Source organism: Oryza sativa, chromosome 1 (genome assembly GCF_034140825.1).
Source record: "Oryza sativa Japonica Group chromosome 1, ASM3414082v1".
NCBI classification, from domain to species: domain Eukaryota; kingdom Viridiplantae; phylum Streptophyta; class Magnoliopsida; order Poales; family Poaceae; genus Oryza; species Oryza sativa.
Genome location: NC_089035.1, coordinates 11,693,286 through 11,712,758, shown reverse-complemented (window position 1 = coordinate 11,712,758; position 19,473 = coordinate 11,693,286). Strand labels below are relative to the sequence as shown.

The 19,473-nt window shown below is 40.2% G+C and overlaps 1 protein-coding gene across 11 annotated transcripts; it reads right to left on the bottom strand.

The window, feature by feature from the left end:
• Positions 1-4,674: 4,674 nt before the first annotated feature.
• LOC9270747 (uncharacterized) lies at positions 4,675-15,846 on the bottom strand. 11 transcript variants are annotated; one of them, XM_066308816.1, is made up of 15 exons: positions 15,420-15,846; positions 13,218-15,125; positions 13,060-13,104; positions 11,800-12,041; positions 11,569-11,698; positions 11,150-11,432; positions 10,906-11,037; positions 10,740-10,826; positions 7,396-7,477; positions 7,094-7,222; positions 6,951-6,990; positions 6,661-6,731; positions 6,434-6,584; positions 5,285-5,449; positions 4,675-5,183 (listed from the first exon to the last, which is right to left on the bottom strand). In XM_066308816.1, the coding sequence occupies exons 2-7, from the start codon at positions 15,079-15,081 to the stop codon at positions 11,016-11,018; spliced, it is 2,586 nt and encodes an 861-aa protein (XP_066164913.1). In that variant the 5' UTR covers positions 15,082-15,125; positions 15,420-15,846; the 3' UTR covers positions 4,675-5,183; positions 5,285-5,449; positions 6,434-6,584; positions 6,661-6,731; positions 6,951-6,990; positions 7,094-7,222; positions 7,396-7,477; positions 10,740-10,826; positions 10,906-11,015. The 11 variants fall into 11 exon arrangements, 8 of the variants coding, with proteins under 8 accessions (XP_066164913.1, XP_015649052.1, XP_066164911.1 ...); XM_015793566.3 differs by lacking the exon at positions 7,396-7,477 and adding an exon at positions 5,840-5,920; XM_066308814.1 differs by lacking the exon at positions 7,396-7,477 and adding an exon at positions 5,840-5,920 and having other exon boundaries at positions 6,434-6,574.
• Between the last annotated feature and the right edge of the window lie 3,627 nt (positions 15,847-19,473).

Genomic DNA, 19,473 nt, shown 5'->3' with positions numbered 1-19,473 from the left:
AATGATGGTGGCTACGCATATAAAGGATAGTCAAACCGTTATATATTTTAGATAAATTAAGTCTGCTTAGTGGGGAGGACTGCATTAAGGATGAGCTGGGAGCTAACCAAACTTGACTTGGGAGCCGGGGCCCTGGGGCGACTTGACTCGCCGTAATTTCGCGGGAAAATTTCACCGCGGGAGGGGGGGGGGGGGGGTTGGGACATGGGGCGGTTTCTTACGTCCGTCGTCCACTCCTGCACAAACCCTCTGCAGTCTGCACACCCCGTTTACAACCCTAATAGTTTTGGGTAGCAAATCGGAGCTACGAAGCGATCTTTAGTCCCGGTTAAAATCACCTACCGAAACTAATTTTTTTCATTTTTTTTTGCATATTGATTTCTAACCAAACTCAACAATAAAATCATTCACATTCAGAAAACATCACAAAATCATCCACAAATCAACAAATTCATATAAACATCACAAAATTATCCATATCCACATGTTAAGGATAAAATTAGGTGTTTTTTCACGTCAACACCACATCACAAATTTACAGATCCAAACACATCACAAATCAACAAATTCATAGATAAATCAATAAAATCAGCAAATTCACATATCCAAATGCTCGTCGCCTCCTTCGCCGCAGGGAAGGGATCGGCCGGCGGTTCACCGTCGTCTTCGGGGCCGCGTCGGTCGCCGCCCGCCGTGCACCGCCTCCCATCCCACCACCGTGGCCACCCACTGCACAGGCCGTCGCCGCCCGACCACCTATCACCCCTGTCGTCGCATGTCGGGCACCGCCGCCCGCTGAAGGGGAGCCAGAGGGGAGGAGAGGAGAGGGGAGGGGGCCGGAGGAGGAGATGGGGGTGAGAGAATGAGGGGGAGGAGAGGAGGAGAAGGAGATAAGGTTGAGAGGAGGAGAGGAGATAAGGAGAGAATAGATTGGGACAGTTTGCTTTTTTTTTAGCGCGCGGCTCAAGGCAACTTGCTGATTTTTTCCCCGGTTGTTTAACAACCGAGATTAAAGATAGTAGAGGGGTCTGATATCGTCTATCATATTTTGAACCGGGACTAAAAATAATCTTTAGTTCCGGTTGAAAATAAAAAAAGTGCCGTTAGGTTTTTGAGTCGGTCTCGGTTCCTATTCAAATCGAGAATATTATGGTTTTTGGCCAACCTGACAGAATGTTTCACCGGTAGTGTCGCTAGCGTGTACTCCCTCGGCGTATCGGAGGAGCAGGAAAGTTCGCCGAAATAACGAGACTGTCGATCGTCGTCCCCTTGTTCTACTGCGAGCGCGGCAGAGGATGTGTGTGCACAGCTGCGGACGTATCACACCTGTGTACTGTACCAATCGACGGAGAAAATATCCAGGCGACCCGTCTATCAGCTAGCCTTGCTACCATTTCTGCTCCGCTATATATGCGCGGAACTTATACGTACGTTGACGTTGGATACTCTTCGAGTGTCACTTTTTGCATATAGTAGCGGTGATCTTGAAGAGGCCAGGCGGCCAGCGCAGTTACAGTCGAGTACTGCTTACAATTTGATCCGGCCGATCCAGCAGACAGTGATGAAGGATTTGCTGGCCCGTATCCAGATTAGGCTGCGTTCTTTTTCCACAAGGTTCCCAACTACTCTCTTTCATTTTTCACGCGTACGCTTTTCAAATTGCTCAACGGTATGTTTTCTTTTTGTAAAAAGTTTCTATACGAAAGTTGCTTTAAAAAATCAAATTAATATATTTTTTAAAAAAAGCTAATACTTAATTAATCACGCGCTAATAGACCGCTCCGTTTTCCGTGCGGTGGAGTTGGGTTCCTAACCCAAGTATCAAACACAGCCTTACACCGTGTTTAGATCTAAAGTTTTTCTTCAAACTTCTAACTTTTCCATCACATCAAAACTTTCCTACACACATAAACTTCAAACTTTTCCGTTACATCGTTCCAATTTCAACCAAACTTCCAATTTTAGTGTGAACTAAACATAGCCTTAATGCATCAACCGAAGCCGACTGCAGTAGGCTAGCGAAGATGACAATGGTGTGCTGGGTGTAAGTCTGGCAGTCTGCTGTCAGGAATTATGTACAGTATTGATTTTTGTTTTTCATGTATGGGCTGTGTTTAGTTCACGTTAAAATTGAAAGTTTGGCTGAAATTGGAATGATGTGACGGAAAAATTAGAAGTTTATGTGTGTAGAAAAGTTTTGATGTGATGGAAAAGATGAAAGTTTGAAGAAATATTTTGGAACTAAACACGGCGATGGTCACTCTTTTGTTCCAAAAATGAGACCGATCATCACGAATTCGTAATAATTAAATCATATGTACAATCTGAAACAAACTATATAGTGAAGTTCAAGTTTAGTTAGGTGAATATGGAACAATCAAATAGTTACCCACATGAAACCTCCTTCCTTTGAACGCACAATATCATGCAACAAAATCACCCTATATCCAACGGAACGGCGAGCTTCACGCTCCAGCTGCTTCACCGATGCTCGGTTGCTTGCTTGACGTGCTGCTCTCTAACATGCTCAGAGCCCTGACGACGAGGGCCGAAATTCCGCCTCGAACTGTATGCACAGCTCAGCCACAGCAGCCATCTGTTTGCCAAACCGAACGGCCATGTTTAGTTCCCAATTTTTTTCTTCAAAAACATCACATTGAATCTTTTGACATATGCATGTAGCATTAAAAAGAAAAACTAATTACACAGTTTGCATAGAAATTGCGAGACGAACCTTTTAAGCCTAATTAGTCTATGATTAGCTATAAGTGCTACAGTAACCCACATATGCTAATATCGGATTAATTAGGCTCAATAAATTCGTCTCGCGGTTTTCAGCCGAGTTATGAACTTAGTTTTTTCATTCGTGTCCAAAAACCCCTTCCAACATCCGGTCAAACGTCCGATATGATACCTAAAATTTTTCTTTTCGCGAACTAAACAGGGCCTAGCAATAACACACCTACTACTAGAAAAAGCATTTTCACATACGATGGGAGATTTTTTTTTTCCAGACGGATATGACCATCGGAGCTAAATGTCCATATAGGAAAATGTAAACCGGGGTGGAGCTCACCGTCCGCCTGCGAAAATCAATTTTTCCAGGCGGACCACTTAAGAGGTCCGCCTGCAAAAATACCTTTATTTTCACAGGCAGACCTCTTAAGTGGTCCGCCTGGAAAAATATGATTTTTACAGGTGGAAACTTATGTACGATTCTTCTGCAAAAACCATGCCACCAAAAATATATCTAAGTTTCATTCTTATCCTCTCCTGCACCATTCTTATCCTCTCCCCACCACTCATTTTCCTCCTACTCCTCTCTCTCTCTCATTTGTTCACCACCACCACCAAATCCACCGCCGGCTCAGCTCCTTGCTGCCTCCGCCGCCAGCTGCAACGGTCCCCCTCCTCACTCCCTCCGCCTTCGCCACTGGCTCGCTTGCCCTCTCCCGGCTAGGCTCCTCCCTCTCGCGGTGACGCGCCACAACGACAACGACGGTGCCGCCTATGGGTAGGGGGAGGAGACGCGCGACGGCGGCAACGACAACTGCGGCGACGACGATGACGCCGATGCGACGAGGACGGCGCCTGTGTGAGGGCGGGGACGGAAGGAGGAGAGCTGCCGGCTGGAGGGGGAGGCCGGCGGCGGCGCCCGTGTGCGGCTTTTTGTTATTCGTTGAATGTGTTTTTGCAGGCGGGTAAATCACCGCCTGTAAAGAGGAGATGTCGCCTGCGTCGCAGGCGATTGCATCCAGGCGATCCTTTCCTCCGCCCGTGAAAACTGTTTTTGATCGTCTGGAAAAATGATTTTGAGTAAAATGCACTAGCGGTCCTTAAACTTATCGGGAGGTTTCACTTAAGTCCACGAACTTGCAAAGCGCACATCGAGGTCTCTAAACTTGGTTTATTGTATCATCCCGGTCCAAAGCCACGTTTGATTGTGGTCTTGCCTATGTGGCACGCCACGTGAATGATGACATGGAATTTTTTTTATTTTTTTCTCCCTTCTTCCTTCTTTTTTCACCACTGCGACAACCCCTCCCCTCGTTCCGCCTCTCACCACCGAGAAAAAAGAAGGAAGAAAGAGAAAAAAAGAAGGAAGAAGGGAGAAAAAAATAAAAAAAATTCCATGTCATTATCCACGTGATGTGCCACGTAGGCAAGACCACAGTCAAATGCGGCTTTGAACCGGAATGATATAATAAACCAAGTTTAGGGATCTCGATGTGCACTTTGCAAGTTCGTGGATCTAAGTGAAACCTCCTGACAAGTTTAAGAACCGCTGGTGTATTTTACTCAATGATTTTTCCAGTAGTGACCCCAAAAACGTTAATGTGTATATAACTTGGGAAGGAAACACACTCTACATTTGTATAGAGTAGCACTTAGGGAAAGTCATGTCATCCCTTAACATGATATACCACCATTACTTGCATACCAATTAATTAGTAATGATTTTTTTTAAAAAAAATTGCTAACGTAATTCATTATGTTATATCACTCCATAAACATACAAGTTTAAAATCAACTAGAACCTGGGGCGTGCCGTTGGCGCGCCACCTGAGCGGAATTACGGTGGGCAAGAAATGGGTAATTAGCAAAGACGCCAGATGATGAGATATAAATGTAAGTATTCTTTGGTGTTAAAAAAGAGAGCAAGAAAGCAGGAAGTGAAATAGAAGTAAACTGCAGTGCCAAACAGTTATAGGCATACCGATATCTAGTAGTCTTTAGCAGCAACATGGATATACACAGACGTTTCTTAAAATGTCCAAGCTAGTGCACTATGGATAGTAAGCACCTAAGGTGTAGAACTAATAAGCATGGTAACAATTCCAGGGGAGGGAAGCGGCCGATCCTGATAGTGATCAGCTTGTTTACTGGCAGCAGAAGCATGATCATAAGATAGCTATGAATGCCCATATGGTCTTCACAGGACATCAATAGTAACCTCCAGGCAGGTTGTCCTGTAGAAATGGAAGATGCAAACTGATCCGAGAGCTATGTCATCTGTGCTGCGAACTTTGTCCACCCTTTCTTCAAGTTGCAACGGTCATCTGTTGAAACGTGGAGGATCATGCTGGTTGAAATACCTCCTGCTACTTGTACTTCAGTGTCGACGGTTTTTTACCTTCCATTAGCGGTTTTATGTAGTTCTGTGAAAATTCCTTTGTAAAGTACTGTAATTGCACGGTATGTTAGTTCTTTATTAGTGGTAGAAAAGCAATATTATCATGAATGATAGGGGTGGGAAAAATAAATAATTGTTGCAAGAGCTTACAACTCTATCTTGCTTGATGAATGTGCTGTTGATGGTTACAGCATAGAAGCTGCTTGAATGGTGTAGGAACCGCTTAATAGCTTCGATGTACTTTTTTAGATCAGTTGTGGGCTGGACATTTTTTTTCGCAAAAGCACAGCTCCCTAAATGTACGCCCGCGGTTACCTGCACGAATATATTTGTATGTGAGTTTTCATTGGATGGGAAGATGCAGATGATGTAAATGAATAACAATGTCTATAGATGTTCGTAGGCATTGCTAGAACGTGTAGCACTGAAGCGACTTAGTGAATATCTTCTGTTGTTGGTGGGTGGTAGGGCTGAAAATTTTATGAGGTCATATGCTGCAGCACTATATGATAGATGTAGACCGTGTTTCAGCACAACTTTGTCCGTGGGAGATCGCTATGCTAAAATGCGAGTGACAACACTATAGGGAGTCTTTAGTAACTGCCTTTGTGTTACTCCGTATTTTGTTATTTGTAATTGTTTGTATTTGATTATATCCTGGGAAGAAAGCAAATCAATTTAGATAGAAAGAGAGGTTAGGTATACCTGATGCCTTGCCTTTGGAATATGAATCGATTTTCAGGAGAGTTGACTGTCTAGAAATAGCTCCCAGCTGTAACTATAAATCTATGGCAGAATAGCAAATTTACACTCCAAAGCAAACTTTACCCGTAATTTTAGCTTATTCTTGTCAAATTCAGGACGGGAAACTATAGAGTTCAAGTACTATATATTATTTGGTGAAAAGCAAGGAGAAATGCAATACTGAAATACATGAGTTATGCTTTGCAGTAAGCTATACATAGGTGATAAGTTAAGTATAATTATTTGAAAAACTACATTGTTTCACCAAACAATCACAAATCAACTAAGTTGAGTGCAGTCCCACTAGATTTGAGATAGAATTTTAAAATCTAAAGATTTTGAGTTTTTATCTTTGGAAGCAACATCTTTGGAGATAATAGCATATATGAGATTTGTCAACTTAGAGTGTACAGTTTGTATGCCAAATACTTAGCATAAATTTAATTTAATAAAGATGAAATGTCTGAACTATGAACAAATTAAATTTAAGCATGGAGAAAAAAGACTCAAGATGATGCTAAATTAGAGGGCAGTAGTTCAAACACCTATACTTACATGTAGATCAACATCCACTGTAATGCAGTACTCTACACCCTACCCGGGCATGACTGCCACAAAAATGATTGTCTCTGCAGCCAATTCCAGATATCCTTCAACAAGATCTTAAGTAATCGACATATATTCCAAGATATTTCACTGTTACAGACTAAAAAGCAGATTGTTAATACTGTACTCCGCCAGTTAAAGTAACTTTTTATTGTAGTACATCAAATGGCAATTACCAATTTCATAAAGTCACCATGTCCTATCCTCTGCATATATAGCTCTATCGATTATCCCACCAGATGTTGAACTGTGAAATAAGATAAAAGGTGAAAATTTCAGATTCAGTGAGCTCAAAGGACATAACCTTGTTCATCACATTAGAATATTGAAAGGGTTTCTGAACCAAAAAAACATTGTGTAAAACAAAAACAATTCAGAGCACCTCACTTTTTTCAACTGAAAAAATATCCATACATTTGTTCATATAAAGTCAATTATTAATAAGATTGCAGTGGAATCAACCTACCGAAACACCCTTTAGGATCAGAGCTGCCAGGCCAAGTCTCCTGCACACACATGAAGAGGAATCAAACCATAAGGAGGCTGCTTCCCAATGCACACAGTACAGAAATAGCAAATTCAGGTAATCTTTCTATTAGAGCATCTCACCACCGGCTAAAAGGATAACGGCTAGCTTCCCCTCCGAAATGGCCTTCAGCCCCTTGTTCCACCACCGACCTCTCCTCTACCTTCAACACGCTGGACTCCGACACCAGCTTGACGGTGGGCAAAGGAAGCCTGCACTTGGAAAGAACATTAATCACACCATAAGATTAAGGCAAGTACTAAGAAAGTTTCACAGTACGGTTTTATCATCTTGATGTAATTGACTGAGTTCTGTAAAGCTTTCATTATCCAAAAAACCTAAGGCAAGTGTGATGACAAAATTATAAATAACTCTAATGTTCTACATTGGAAAGACATTTTTTTTTTCGCATGAGGTGATCCAAGGGAGCGCTGGATGATCCGATCAATCCTTGAAAGATCTAGGCTCTGAAAAAAATGCATTATATGTAGGTCCATTAGTCACTGTTGAAATGGCTAGCTCAAATGACAACAAAAACATGCTGCGGGTTTCTCTTGTGCTATTTTGCAGTGTAAACAATGAAGATTAAGACCCATGGAGAGCAGATAAATAATTGTTGATAGTGACAACAAAACTGTGAAAGTGTGAAGTAAATTATCACTGGAATCCAAACTCCTCTTCCCACGAACCGTAGTAAAACTTTCAATTGATAAATCAACTGCTACTCCTACAGAATTCATACTTAGACCAAAACCACATTCAGGACCAGAGCTTTCAGGCAGAATTCCGGCAAAAATATCAAACTTTTATACAGAGTTCGTCCCTGGCAAATAGAAACGGACAGAAGCTCCCGATTGGAAAAAAGTTACCAACGCAAGAAGCAACATTTGACGCAAAATTCTCCCAACCTGCAGCGCATTGGGCTTACTCACCTCGATATCCCTGACGAGCAGTTCCAGGTCCTCAGGCGAGAGGTTGTCCCAAAGCGTGAACGCCCTCCTGCCCGTAATCCTTCATCCTCTCCAGGAGCACCTGGGCGACGCCGCCCCCCACCTCCCCACCGGCGCCGAAGCCACCGACCCAACCACCATCTCCTTCATCTCCTCTCCTCGCCCAAGAACCGCAGAACCCCCAAGAAAAAATGTGGTTTGTGGGCGGAGGCGGAGGCGACGAGGACGCGACGGCGGCGGCGCGAGGGAGAGGCGGCGGGGGGACGAGAGGGAGGAGGAGAGGCGGGCGGCGGCGTGAGAGGGAGAGGGACGGCGCAGGACGAGAGGGAGGAGGAGTCGAGGAGAGGCGGGGCGGAGGCGGCTAGGGTTGGGGCGCGGGTTAGTGCGCGGAACTTTACGAAAAAGCCCCTCGACCTTCGATTTTTACAGCGCAGTCCTATTTCGCGTGTTTCCCCTCCCCCGCATGTAATATCCAGATTTTAGAAGGGCCCTTACGTAGAATATCATCTCAGGGGCACTGTTCGGCAGGAACCTATTTGGGATTACGAACAAACCGGAGGGCTTTTTCGCAAATTTCCACCGCTCGCTGTAGAGAAAATCCGACGTGGCACGCGCGAGCACTCGCCGCTGGGGGGTGCTGATACGCGATCAGCCGCGCGCGCGCGGAGGCGCGCGGTCAGTCACCCCCCCCTCTAACCCCCCCTCTAGTCTCTCTCATAGGTACTATATACATCTTATGTATATACGTATATATTATATACTATATATATACACGTGTATATATATATATACGAATATATTTTAATGCATAAAAAATATATACACACATACACAAAGTTTGTATAAGCGTATATAAATTTTGTATATGTGTTTACAAACTTTGTATACGCGTATAGAAAGTTTGTATACATGTATAGAAAGTTTGTATACGTCCATAGAAAGTTTGTATACATGTATAGAAAGTTTGTATGCACATATAGAAAGTTTGTATGCGCGTATAGAAAGTTCTATTCGTACGAATACAAACTTGGTGTATATACGAATACAAACTTGGTATATATACGAATACAAACTTTGTATTTATACATCTTTAAAAAAAAGGAAAAAAACCGAAAGAAGATAAACCGGAAAAAAACAAACCGAACAGAAAAAAACCAGAGAAAAAAACCAAACAAAAAACCGAATGAAAAAAAACGAACATAAACGAAAAAAGGGAAAAAAAAACGAAAAGCTCGCTCCCTCACGGCGCGTCGCCGCCCCCTCTCCGCGCGCGACACGTGTCCAGTCGCGCGGGGAGGGAGGCGCGCGACTGATCGCCCAATAGCAATCTCGCTCGCCGCTTGCGCCCCCTTAATATACTCCGTTTTGTACAAATTGAAAAGTAGAACAAAAATCTGACTATAAATAGTGCTCACACTACCTAGTATAGAGTTTAGTTTGTTCTCTCTCTCTTGATCTATAGGTTGAGTTTGGAATTTTTTTTTTTATGATAGTGACTACTGTACCAACATCAGCATTTTCTTCAGATCTTTTATAACTATTTGATTTGATTGATATTCGAGATGTGAGAACAAATGAGGGCGAACAAATGCAGATCAAATAGTTTTAAAAAAGAAGGATAAGTCCATTTTTACCCCTCAAATATCTTGTTTGTCTAAAAAACTCTCTGAACTCCCCAAAACAAGGTATTATAGAAAACCATCTCTCTTAAATGTTTTTGCACGATTGAATAACCTTAATGGACCGCCTACTATCAATAGACACGTTGGCACTTGGCAGAGATGATTGACCAGACAGGTCTGGTCTCTAATGGCCCTTGCATGGTAGTATTTCCTAGTATACAATATGACTTGCTTATGGTACTTTATTAATAGATTCAAAAGTACATGCTCCATAAGTGCATTGTACTTGAACTTTAATTTTCTTGAGTATAATTAAACAAATTGTTTTTTTTTTAAAAGGACGGTTGGTAATCTACCTCTGGTCACGGTAACTTGTTTGGGAATTGGGATAATGTCATGGTCCTTAAAAGATTTATTGTGGTATGTTTATAGAATCCAATAAAATTACAAAATTAAATAAATAAAGTTTTTTTAGACAATTGATTTTCATGTATCTAATACATAATTATTTAAAAATGTATGACACTCAAAATCTTGAAAGTTCCAAAAGAAGTATATAACTATGTTATTTTTTTTCTGAAGTGAAGTATAGAAATTTGTTGGTTAGAATGCAATACATATTCTATTTAGCAGTTTAAAGTCAATTATGACTTAAAAAATAATTAGCCATGAACCGGCGGTCCGACCGGTGAACCGACGAGCTCACCGGGTCCGTCCCCGGTCCGGTTTTTTCCACTATGCGTGTGACCAGTGAGGGTTTTATATGTAGAGATTCACAAGGCCCTGGCCCCCTACTTTGTTGTTCTTCCTATCCTCATCTCTAACTTTGCATGGGAGCCAACCTCGAGGTATATGTGCAAAAGAAACCACATGTTATTTTTTTTAAAGTGGAGAACAGAAACAGATTGTTTGACCCTACAGATTAGTTTTCCTGACGAAGTTCAGATTCCATGGAGACAAAACATGATCTCACATGAAACTTCCCTTAAAATTATTATGCATCTATAATGTAAGAAAAAACGGCAATACTAAAATGCACAATTCATTACTTTAGAAAATAAAGCACAATTCAAAATGTAAACTATACACCACAAAATCTCAAATTGTTTGCGAAACACAGACAGTAACATCAAAGCTTCGAATAGGAATATTATTACCTTGGCAACAGCCTTGAGTGGGAATGCTCCTCCAAGCTTTGGATCTACGCATTGCTTCACCTTGTCTTCACTAAGCCTTGGTGTAGCCTGCATCTCATTGTCAACAGTTTAGCTTCTTCATCCTATAAAGAAATTAGATCAGCGAGTGAACTTGTTGCATGTGTACCCATGTTATGAGGCTCTGCTGGAAACGCGGAAGTGAATAATCAACTACTTTGCGACCAGTTAAAAGCTCCAACAGTACAGCCCCAAAGCGTAGATATCGCTCTTTACACTTTACTGTCCTGTCCTCCTACACCTAACAAGAACCAACGAAGGAAAGAACATATCAGTAGGATAATGCATATCATATCCAAGCTTAGGCACTAGTACTGTAAGAAACTCAAGCATGGAAATCTTTCATTGCATACTCTGGTGCAATTGCATCATAGCCAAAACTGCGCAGAGGATATAGTCGGGTATTGTAGTAGTCATTATCACTTTCAGGATAAAGCTGCTTGGAGACGCCGAGGTCACCTATTTTTGCAACATCATTGCCAAAGATAAATATGTTGTTGGACCTGATGTTGGTGTGGATGACAGGAGGCACAGCCTTCTCGTGGAGGAACTCAAGCCCTTTTGCAGCACTTAGAGCAATCTTCACTCGCTGCTCCCATGATAGAGGTGTTCCTGGCTGGGCTCCTCTGACACCCTCTTGAGTAATGCAACAAGCAATTCAACACATAAAGTAATGTAGTAAAAAAATCATATTATTTCAGCTATTGATCATAATACAGTAAGCAAGCAAGATAGGAATATGTCAAAGTAAAAATCTTTTGTTATTCCTTACCATGAAGAATATCGTGCAAGGAACCCTTTGGTGCATACTCATAAGCAAGAACACGATTTTCCCCTTCAATAAAATATCCAAGAATTTGGACAATGTTGTCATGCTTCAACATTCTTGAAATGGTCAAAACCTGCAAGACACATGGAATTGAGAAGGCATTCCCTTGCTTCAAGTACTCATGAATAAAGAGCATCAACTCAAAAGGTGAAAGGCAAGACATGCATCCATGACCTGCACTACAATTTTTTCATTAGGATCAAGCTTCTTTATTGCAGATTTCTGCCCATCACTAAGCTCTCCAAAGAAAACTCTGGCGTCTGGGCCCTCTCCTATTAGGGCATCATTACTGAAGTTGCTAGTTATCTTCTCCAATATGTTCAGGGGAATGATCGATACAATAGTTGGTGGAGTTTTGACAAACTTCTTGGTAAGGGGAGGGGCTACATGTTGGTTTGGTTTGTTGTCACCACTAGCTGTATTGGAGAAACCAAAAGAATAAAATCCAATAGATTAAGTTAATTGCTGCTTACAAAATTCGTATTTTGTTAGTTGTACTCCATCCAGTAAAAGATACTTGACATTTGAAAATTGACCTTTTTTAATGTCTTTAAAGTGCATCTCTTAACAATAATTTTATGCTACCTCCCTTTCTGAAGAGTGCCTTTTTAGCTATAAACATGGACAACACAGTCTAGGTTCATAGCTAAAAAGGAATTTTTTTAGGAATGGAGGTAGTAAAATACAAGTTTATGAGATTATGGAAGTACCTTTCTGGACAACCAGACAAATCTACACATGTCATTTTAATGTTTTTAAAATAAAACTTTTAAACATCAAAGTTTTAAAATTTTGACTGGATCGTATCTAAAACGTCCAAGTATTTGTGGCTAGAGGGAGTGCTACTTAAGTACTTAGCACAATAATATTTATATTTTTGCAAACAAGGTGCACATTTAAATTCATCTATCATAATTTCGATTAAAATGAGTATTGCTATACCTGAAAATTTGATATGAGAATAATACATCTTAAAGAACATCACCGCTAAATGTGATTGGTTTTTCTATGACAGAATTCATTGTCCATTTTAATTTGAGTAAATTTGAAACCAAAGGGAGTAATAATGTACAAGTAAAAAAACTAAAAACAAAATGTATAATGGAGGTACCCATCTGTTCGATTTTGTAAGCCATGTAGACACTTCAAAATTTGTAAGTTTTTACCGTTAGTCAAGTTACATATATGCCTAGTCATATTAAAATGGTACCATTAGATTTGTATTTCAAGTTGCTTTCATATCACACCATGGTTTTGTAGCTATTAGCAATACAATGTGTGAGAAACTTGTAGTTGAATTACAATTACAAAGGCTGCAAAGGTAGTATTTTGTAAGGCATTTTTTTCATACAATAGTGGTTAAAATCTTAGAAGTTTGACTGCACTATGTTCCATGTGATAAATGTGCAAATTTATTGGTCTAAGAGGTGCAACCTTTTGTTTGTGTAGCCATGATGAGTTTGCTTCTAATACTCTGAGCTGCAGAGATGGTCCGAAGACGTGAAAGAACATCACTCATTTTTGGCCGCGTCTGGACATCAGTTGTAAGCACTCAACTCCAATAGCAATTGCCTCGTGAATAAAACACTTACCTTGCTCATCATAAACCTTCTTGCCAAAAGATATCGCTGCACTATGGTCTATTCTATAAGTATCAAGGAAGTCTTTGGTAAGCATGTGAACTCTTCCACTAGACATGTATCTCACTGTCTTCCAAGTGATGAGTTCCAAAAGAACAGCTCCAAAGCTATAAACATCAGACTTGGGATTGAACAGCTGACCAGAAATATCCCTTCCATCTAAATAATATATTTGTGATCTTTGGTCATTAGGACGATCGACAGAGGCGGTATGTTTCTGCATGACTGAAAGCCCAAGAAATGTTGATAAATTAGAATTGAAGACTTTTGGCACGAAGTTCTTGTCCAGAAAAATATTGATCGACCTGAAGTTTCCCAAGAGGCCTGTAGAATGTGAATCAGGATTTTCAGCTAACAATGAATGGATATGAACCAGGCCCTCTGCACACTGGACGGCTATTGATAAACGTAGATGAAGGGGGAGTTTTTCCCTGGTGCAGATAATGTCATAAAGGTTTCGGTTACAGAAGCAAACATGGCCGTCATTTCCCTGGGATAAATCACAGCAAGATTCATACACACACTCTGAAATGGAATCCCCTAAGTGGAAGCCAGCAACATTGGCAATATTTTTGTGATACTTCTGAGACAGTATGCTCATAGTCTTCAGAAACATCATTCTGTCACTTTCTGAAGATGTTCTCACTTGCTTTACTATAACTGCATGTGTTGTGCCAATGACTCCATTGTACAGCCGTTCACAGAACTCTTCCCTAAATTTCATGCTGTAGTTTTTTGTCATAAGCTTAATTTCCTCTTGTTTAAAGATTTTTAGATTGCCAAATTGCTGTGCTGATGACTTCACATTCTTTGAAGGAATTGAGTTGCTTGGTGCACTTATGTTCTGCTGAATCAGATTTCCCTCTTCTTCCTCTAGAGCTTTCCTAATCATTCTTAGACTAGTTGCTACTTCAACCATTTCAGGACGCACTTCAACCTCCCTCCTCAAGCATTTAACTGCTAACTTGCCAATATCTTCGAGGAAGTTCATGTTTTTTGTATTGTTGATGTCCTCGTCAAACAAATGCATCACCTTCTTCCCTTGTTCAACAGCCTCAGTGAAACGCTGAGCAAGGGTGATGGTCCCATCCACTGCTTTTTTTCTGGTGATGATTTCCAGCAAAACCACTCCAAAGCTGTAAACATCACTCTTTGGGGTTAGAATTCCATTCATGCAGAATGCAGGATCAACATAACCTATAGATCCAATGATATTGTTAGTATGTTGAGCCCCATTAGCACAAAGCAATCTTGCTATTCCAAAATCAGATAGCTTTGGTGAAAGATTTTCATCCACAAGTATATTAGCAGGTTTGATGTCACCATGGAGAACGGGATTATACATTGAATGCATGCACCAGAGCACTTCAGCAACCTCAATGGCAATGTCTAAACGTTTGCCCAAAGAGAAAGGAACACGTCCATTTGTGTTGCTGCAATGAAGGATATCATTCAGGTTCCCATTACAGATAAACTCCATAACGATCATTAGAGCATTTTCCTCCGTGCAGCAGCCCAAAAGTCGAACAACATTCTTGTGATTTATTTGAGAATGTACTATCACCTCCTTGGCAAACTCCTCTTTCCGGGTTCCATGTATGTATCGCTTCACAGCAACAGGGCATCGACCATCCAGCATTCCTTTGTAGACTTTACCGAATGAACCTTTTCCCAGTAAAATGCTATAACCACGGGTGATTTGCCGTATCTCATTTTCCGTAAAATATCTTAGGCTACAGTTGTTCTCCACTCTTTGAAAAACCACATGCCCATTTGTCTGAAAGAAATTTTTAAGATTATTGTCTTGGCTATTCATGCGTGACCCAGCAGAAAAATTGGAAAGCAACAGGTGGCCTCCCTCTGCATAAACAAGGCCAAGTAAAGTTAGTTAGTTTACTTGTAACTGATTAATCTAGCATCTGAAAGAAAGGTTATATGCAATGCCAAACTGAACTCGCAGACATGGATAACATGACTGACTGTTCATGTTTAGTGTAGCATATAATGAAGAATGTTAAGAATGCATGCAACAGTTGATTCGTAAGTGTTACTTCTGCCACGTTTATCATAGCACTAGACTTGTTCTCTCTAAGACATCAGATTTCTAACAATTTTCTGCTGCTCTAGAGATGGTATTCCGGTCTGATGTCTCACCATGGGATCGACATCATGAGGCGCCTCAGCCACCCCTTCTTCATAACCGGTGGCGAAGAGTGCCACCACGGTAGGCGCAGTTGGCCACGCGCACGCGCAGACGCATGACTCCATGTCCCCGGCGAATCTGCCTCACCTTAGCCCCCGCGGAGGATGCCTCCACTGCATGGTCACTCACTCACCAACAAATCCACCTTCCATAAGCAAACCAACCGTCCGTCCGCCTGGCGAGAAGGATGCCGGAGATGGAGAAGTCGCCTGTAGAGGCAGCATAGGGTTGTCGGAGGCGGTGGTGAAGGATAGAGCGCGAAGAAGACAAGGGGAAGAGCGGAGAACAAGGCGCCAGCACCAGCGAAGCACCGTGATGGAGCTCATGGAGGCGGCGTAGTTGTTTGAAGAGGGGAATTGGGAGAGTTTGGGTTAAGGCAGTACTCCATGTTAGATTGGGTAGGTGAAGAAACAGGTGAGAGGGCACAGACAGGGGCTGTGCTAAGCATCAGAGAGGAATCCTGAATCCTGATCATGCCTACTGTCGTTAATGCTAGTAACTTCTATTATCAAAGTTTTTATTAGCTTTGAAAGGCTTATATTTTTCCAAAAACAATTACTTCGTCCATTTCAAACTAATTTTTTCGTTATCTTTACCTACACATTAGTAACGTTTTTGTCGTCTGTTAAATCCGAGCCCTTCTTCGACCCCATAGTGTTTTTGTCATCCCTCGATACGCTCCCGCTCCCACTCCCTCTGTCATTGATCTGTAGCGATTTTGGTTTTGTTTCATGTCGATTCGATTGTTCCATTTTCCTTTGCAAACACTTTCAAGCGTATAAACAATTGGAGAAAATTCCTTACATACTCACGAGTTTTCACTCAATCTCTTATATGCCCCTGAATTTTACTTCATCCTTAGTACGCTCCAGATTTTTTTATCCTTCTATACCCTTGTCGTGAGTTGACTATGAATTGACCATTAGATTTATCCCAAAATGACTATATTACCCGTACTTTATGGTACCTACTTTAAAAACAAGTCCTGTTATAAAAATAATCTTAATCTATGATAAAAATCAAAAGGGACATATTTGACACCGGATTTCCAAAACAAAATATAAATTTTCAAGCTTTTTTTAAAAAAAAATGAAATACACAAGAAGTTTTATTCGGAATTTGAAAAACCAAAATTGTTTCTTATTTGGGTTTAAATTTCAGTAAAAATTTTGAACAAATTTCATCAAATCTAATTTGAAACTTATTTAAAAGAAATCTAAATTTTAGTTATCAAATTTATGATAAAGTAATTATGTCATGTTTGTTTTTATAAATGAATCAACTTTTATGTTGAGAAGGGTGTTTTTCTTCAATCAACTCTAAGCAATAAGTAGACACAAGGGTGATATAAACATTTTTTGAAAAATTAGTCAACTCATGTAATACGCATAGGGGATAAAGATGAAAACCCAAGGGTACATAGAGGATAAGGCATAATTTAGGGGCACATAAGGGATTACGTGAGAATTTATAGGTACATAAGGGATTTTCGTTAATCCCTTGTATACCCCTAAAATTTTAGCTAATTCCTTATATGCTCTTGAATTTTGCTTACTTCCTTGTATGCCCTTGAAATTTGATTTTGATGCTTTCCATACCCTTCCCCTCAGTTGACCATCAAATTTATATAGAAATGACTATTGACAGTCGTTAACGATCAGTTTCAACAGTCAATACTACCAAAATAAAGGAGAAATAGTGTTAGAATAATAAATATTCCATTAGCACTAGGATTACTAACCTCTTGCAGAGAATAAACATAAAATAGAGGAGAATCAAAATCAAAACAGACGATCAATCAATCAGATGATGTCGGAAATCAGATGAATGGGCCAAGAACTCAGAAATGACACGTTGAATTTTACCAAAATCCACAAGTCTGTGACAGGGATCAAAAGAGGAGGCCACCTACTGAAAATAGGCTAGGAAGGCCCAGCCCCTGGTTCAGCCGAACCCCTCCCTGGCACCGTTGGATGCAGGGTTTCTTCTGGACGGCGTGGATCGCTCCCCAATGACGGTTGGAGGGCAATTCCGACCATTCCAACTGCCACAACCGTCATTGGCAGCCTATTTAAGGAGCTCATCTTCTCACTTTCTCCACACACCTCAAGCAAGCTCTCTCATACTCTCTCAAACTTAGTTTAGTATTCTCAAGCTAGTGGAGTAGGAATAGAATAGAAGTATGAGTTCGGAAGTCTTCGGAAGAGTTCGGGTATAGCTCCAGTAGCTCTCCTTTCTTCTTTTGTAAGACTTGTACTTTATTTAGAATATTCTTCTTTATACAACTCTGGTGTTGTAATACTTTTTGAGTATATGAATACCAATTTTACTTTATATCTGAGTTATGTTGATTATACTTCTAGCTTATCTGGGAGATGCAACGGTACGTGTATAATGTTTGCTTATGTAATTATTCTATGTCATGACGATGATATTAGAGTAGTATTTGGTAGTTTAGGCGTGGTGTCTAGATTACTAGGTAGCATTATTTGGGGTTATATGCTGCGGAAGAGAGGTGGGCCGCTGATGGTGACAGCTCGGTACGGGTATTCCTCCGCGCGTGTATATAGTCCTTAGTTAATTCCCTGGGGAGGGTATTCCTTCGTATTTAGCCCCGGTTGTATGGTCATGATGGGCTGTCGTAAGAAACTCGGCAGTAGGGGGTGGCTTCTCGAAGTACCAGGAGGGCATCGGAATAAGGGTATTAGCTAGTTAATCTTATAGCTAGGATGTATGTATATTATGTATACTAGAAGTATAGGAATATATTCTTTTCTATTTTCTTTCCACTTAGCTCGGATAATTTAATATGAGAGTGAATAGTCTTATGCTTGTGTATCACTCTACCCTCTGCTTATATTAACCCCCTGCTTAGACTATGGTTATTACAAGTAATATATAAATTATTAGTACGATTCTCTCTACTATAATCTTTCCACGGGATAAACAAATACGATACCTTTGGAATACTCTCGGGTAAAATGCTACAATGGTATATCCGTGCGCTTGCGGATGAAATCTATAACCATAATATACCAGGAGTATTTCTGCGCCATTGCTGGGAATTATATTTCTAGTAATGTCGTTAAGTAATACCAACAATGACCATTTTACCCTTTGAATGAGCATAGAAATTTATGAATTACATTATTGAAAATATAAAAGTTTGTCGCATTAGACTATTATAGATATGTGTTTGTTGTGAGATACATTATTTAGGATAAAATTTATTTTAGATAATAAAATAAAAATATGTATTTATTTTATTTTTAAAAAAGTCATAAGAATGAGGAGTATCCATAGAAAAGATAGGACTACCAATGCCTATGATATTTTTTGATGAATGCCCCGATAAAAAAATTCATTGTCCTATTAAAATTTTAAATAGAAAAAATAATTTATTACATTTGTTTTATTTTCAAAATTTATGGCAAAATTTTATGCTCTAATTATTTAGTCTCATTGGTTTCATAAAATGCATATATCGTGTACTCAAACAAAATTTTCAATCGTTTTTCAAGTTTATATTCAAACATAAATCATCAAGGGCATAAAAGATATTTGCAACCAAACTTAACAGTGAAACGAAGGAAAATGTAACTGCAGAGGCATGGAAGAGGATCAAGTTAAAATTTCAGGGGTATCGAATGGATAAGGTAAATTTCAAGGGTATGAAAGGGATTGTGTTTGTTTTCAAGGGTATATAGAGAATTTAGTCTAAGAAAATCTAACCTGGTTTATATTTTAGCTTACTTATTTTATTTTAAATTATCTATTCACCCTCATCAATGTCTAAGTGACCCTTTCAAAGGTAGATCGACGTCTACCCATAGCCATTATACCTTGACACCTTTGATATCTTGGTATCATGGTACCGATATCATTTCTGGTATCGACAGTATCATGTGCGGTATAAATAGTTATCAACCAGAAATAGCTGCTAAGAGCAGGTATAATAGCAGACTATAAGCCAGCTATAAACATATTTTAAGAAGATAAAAAAGG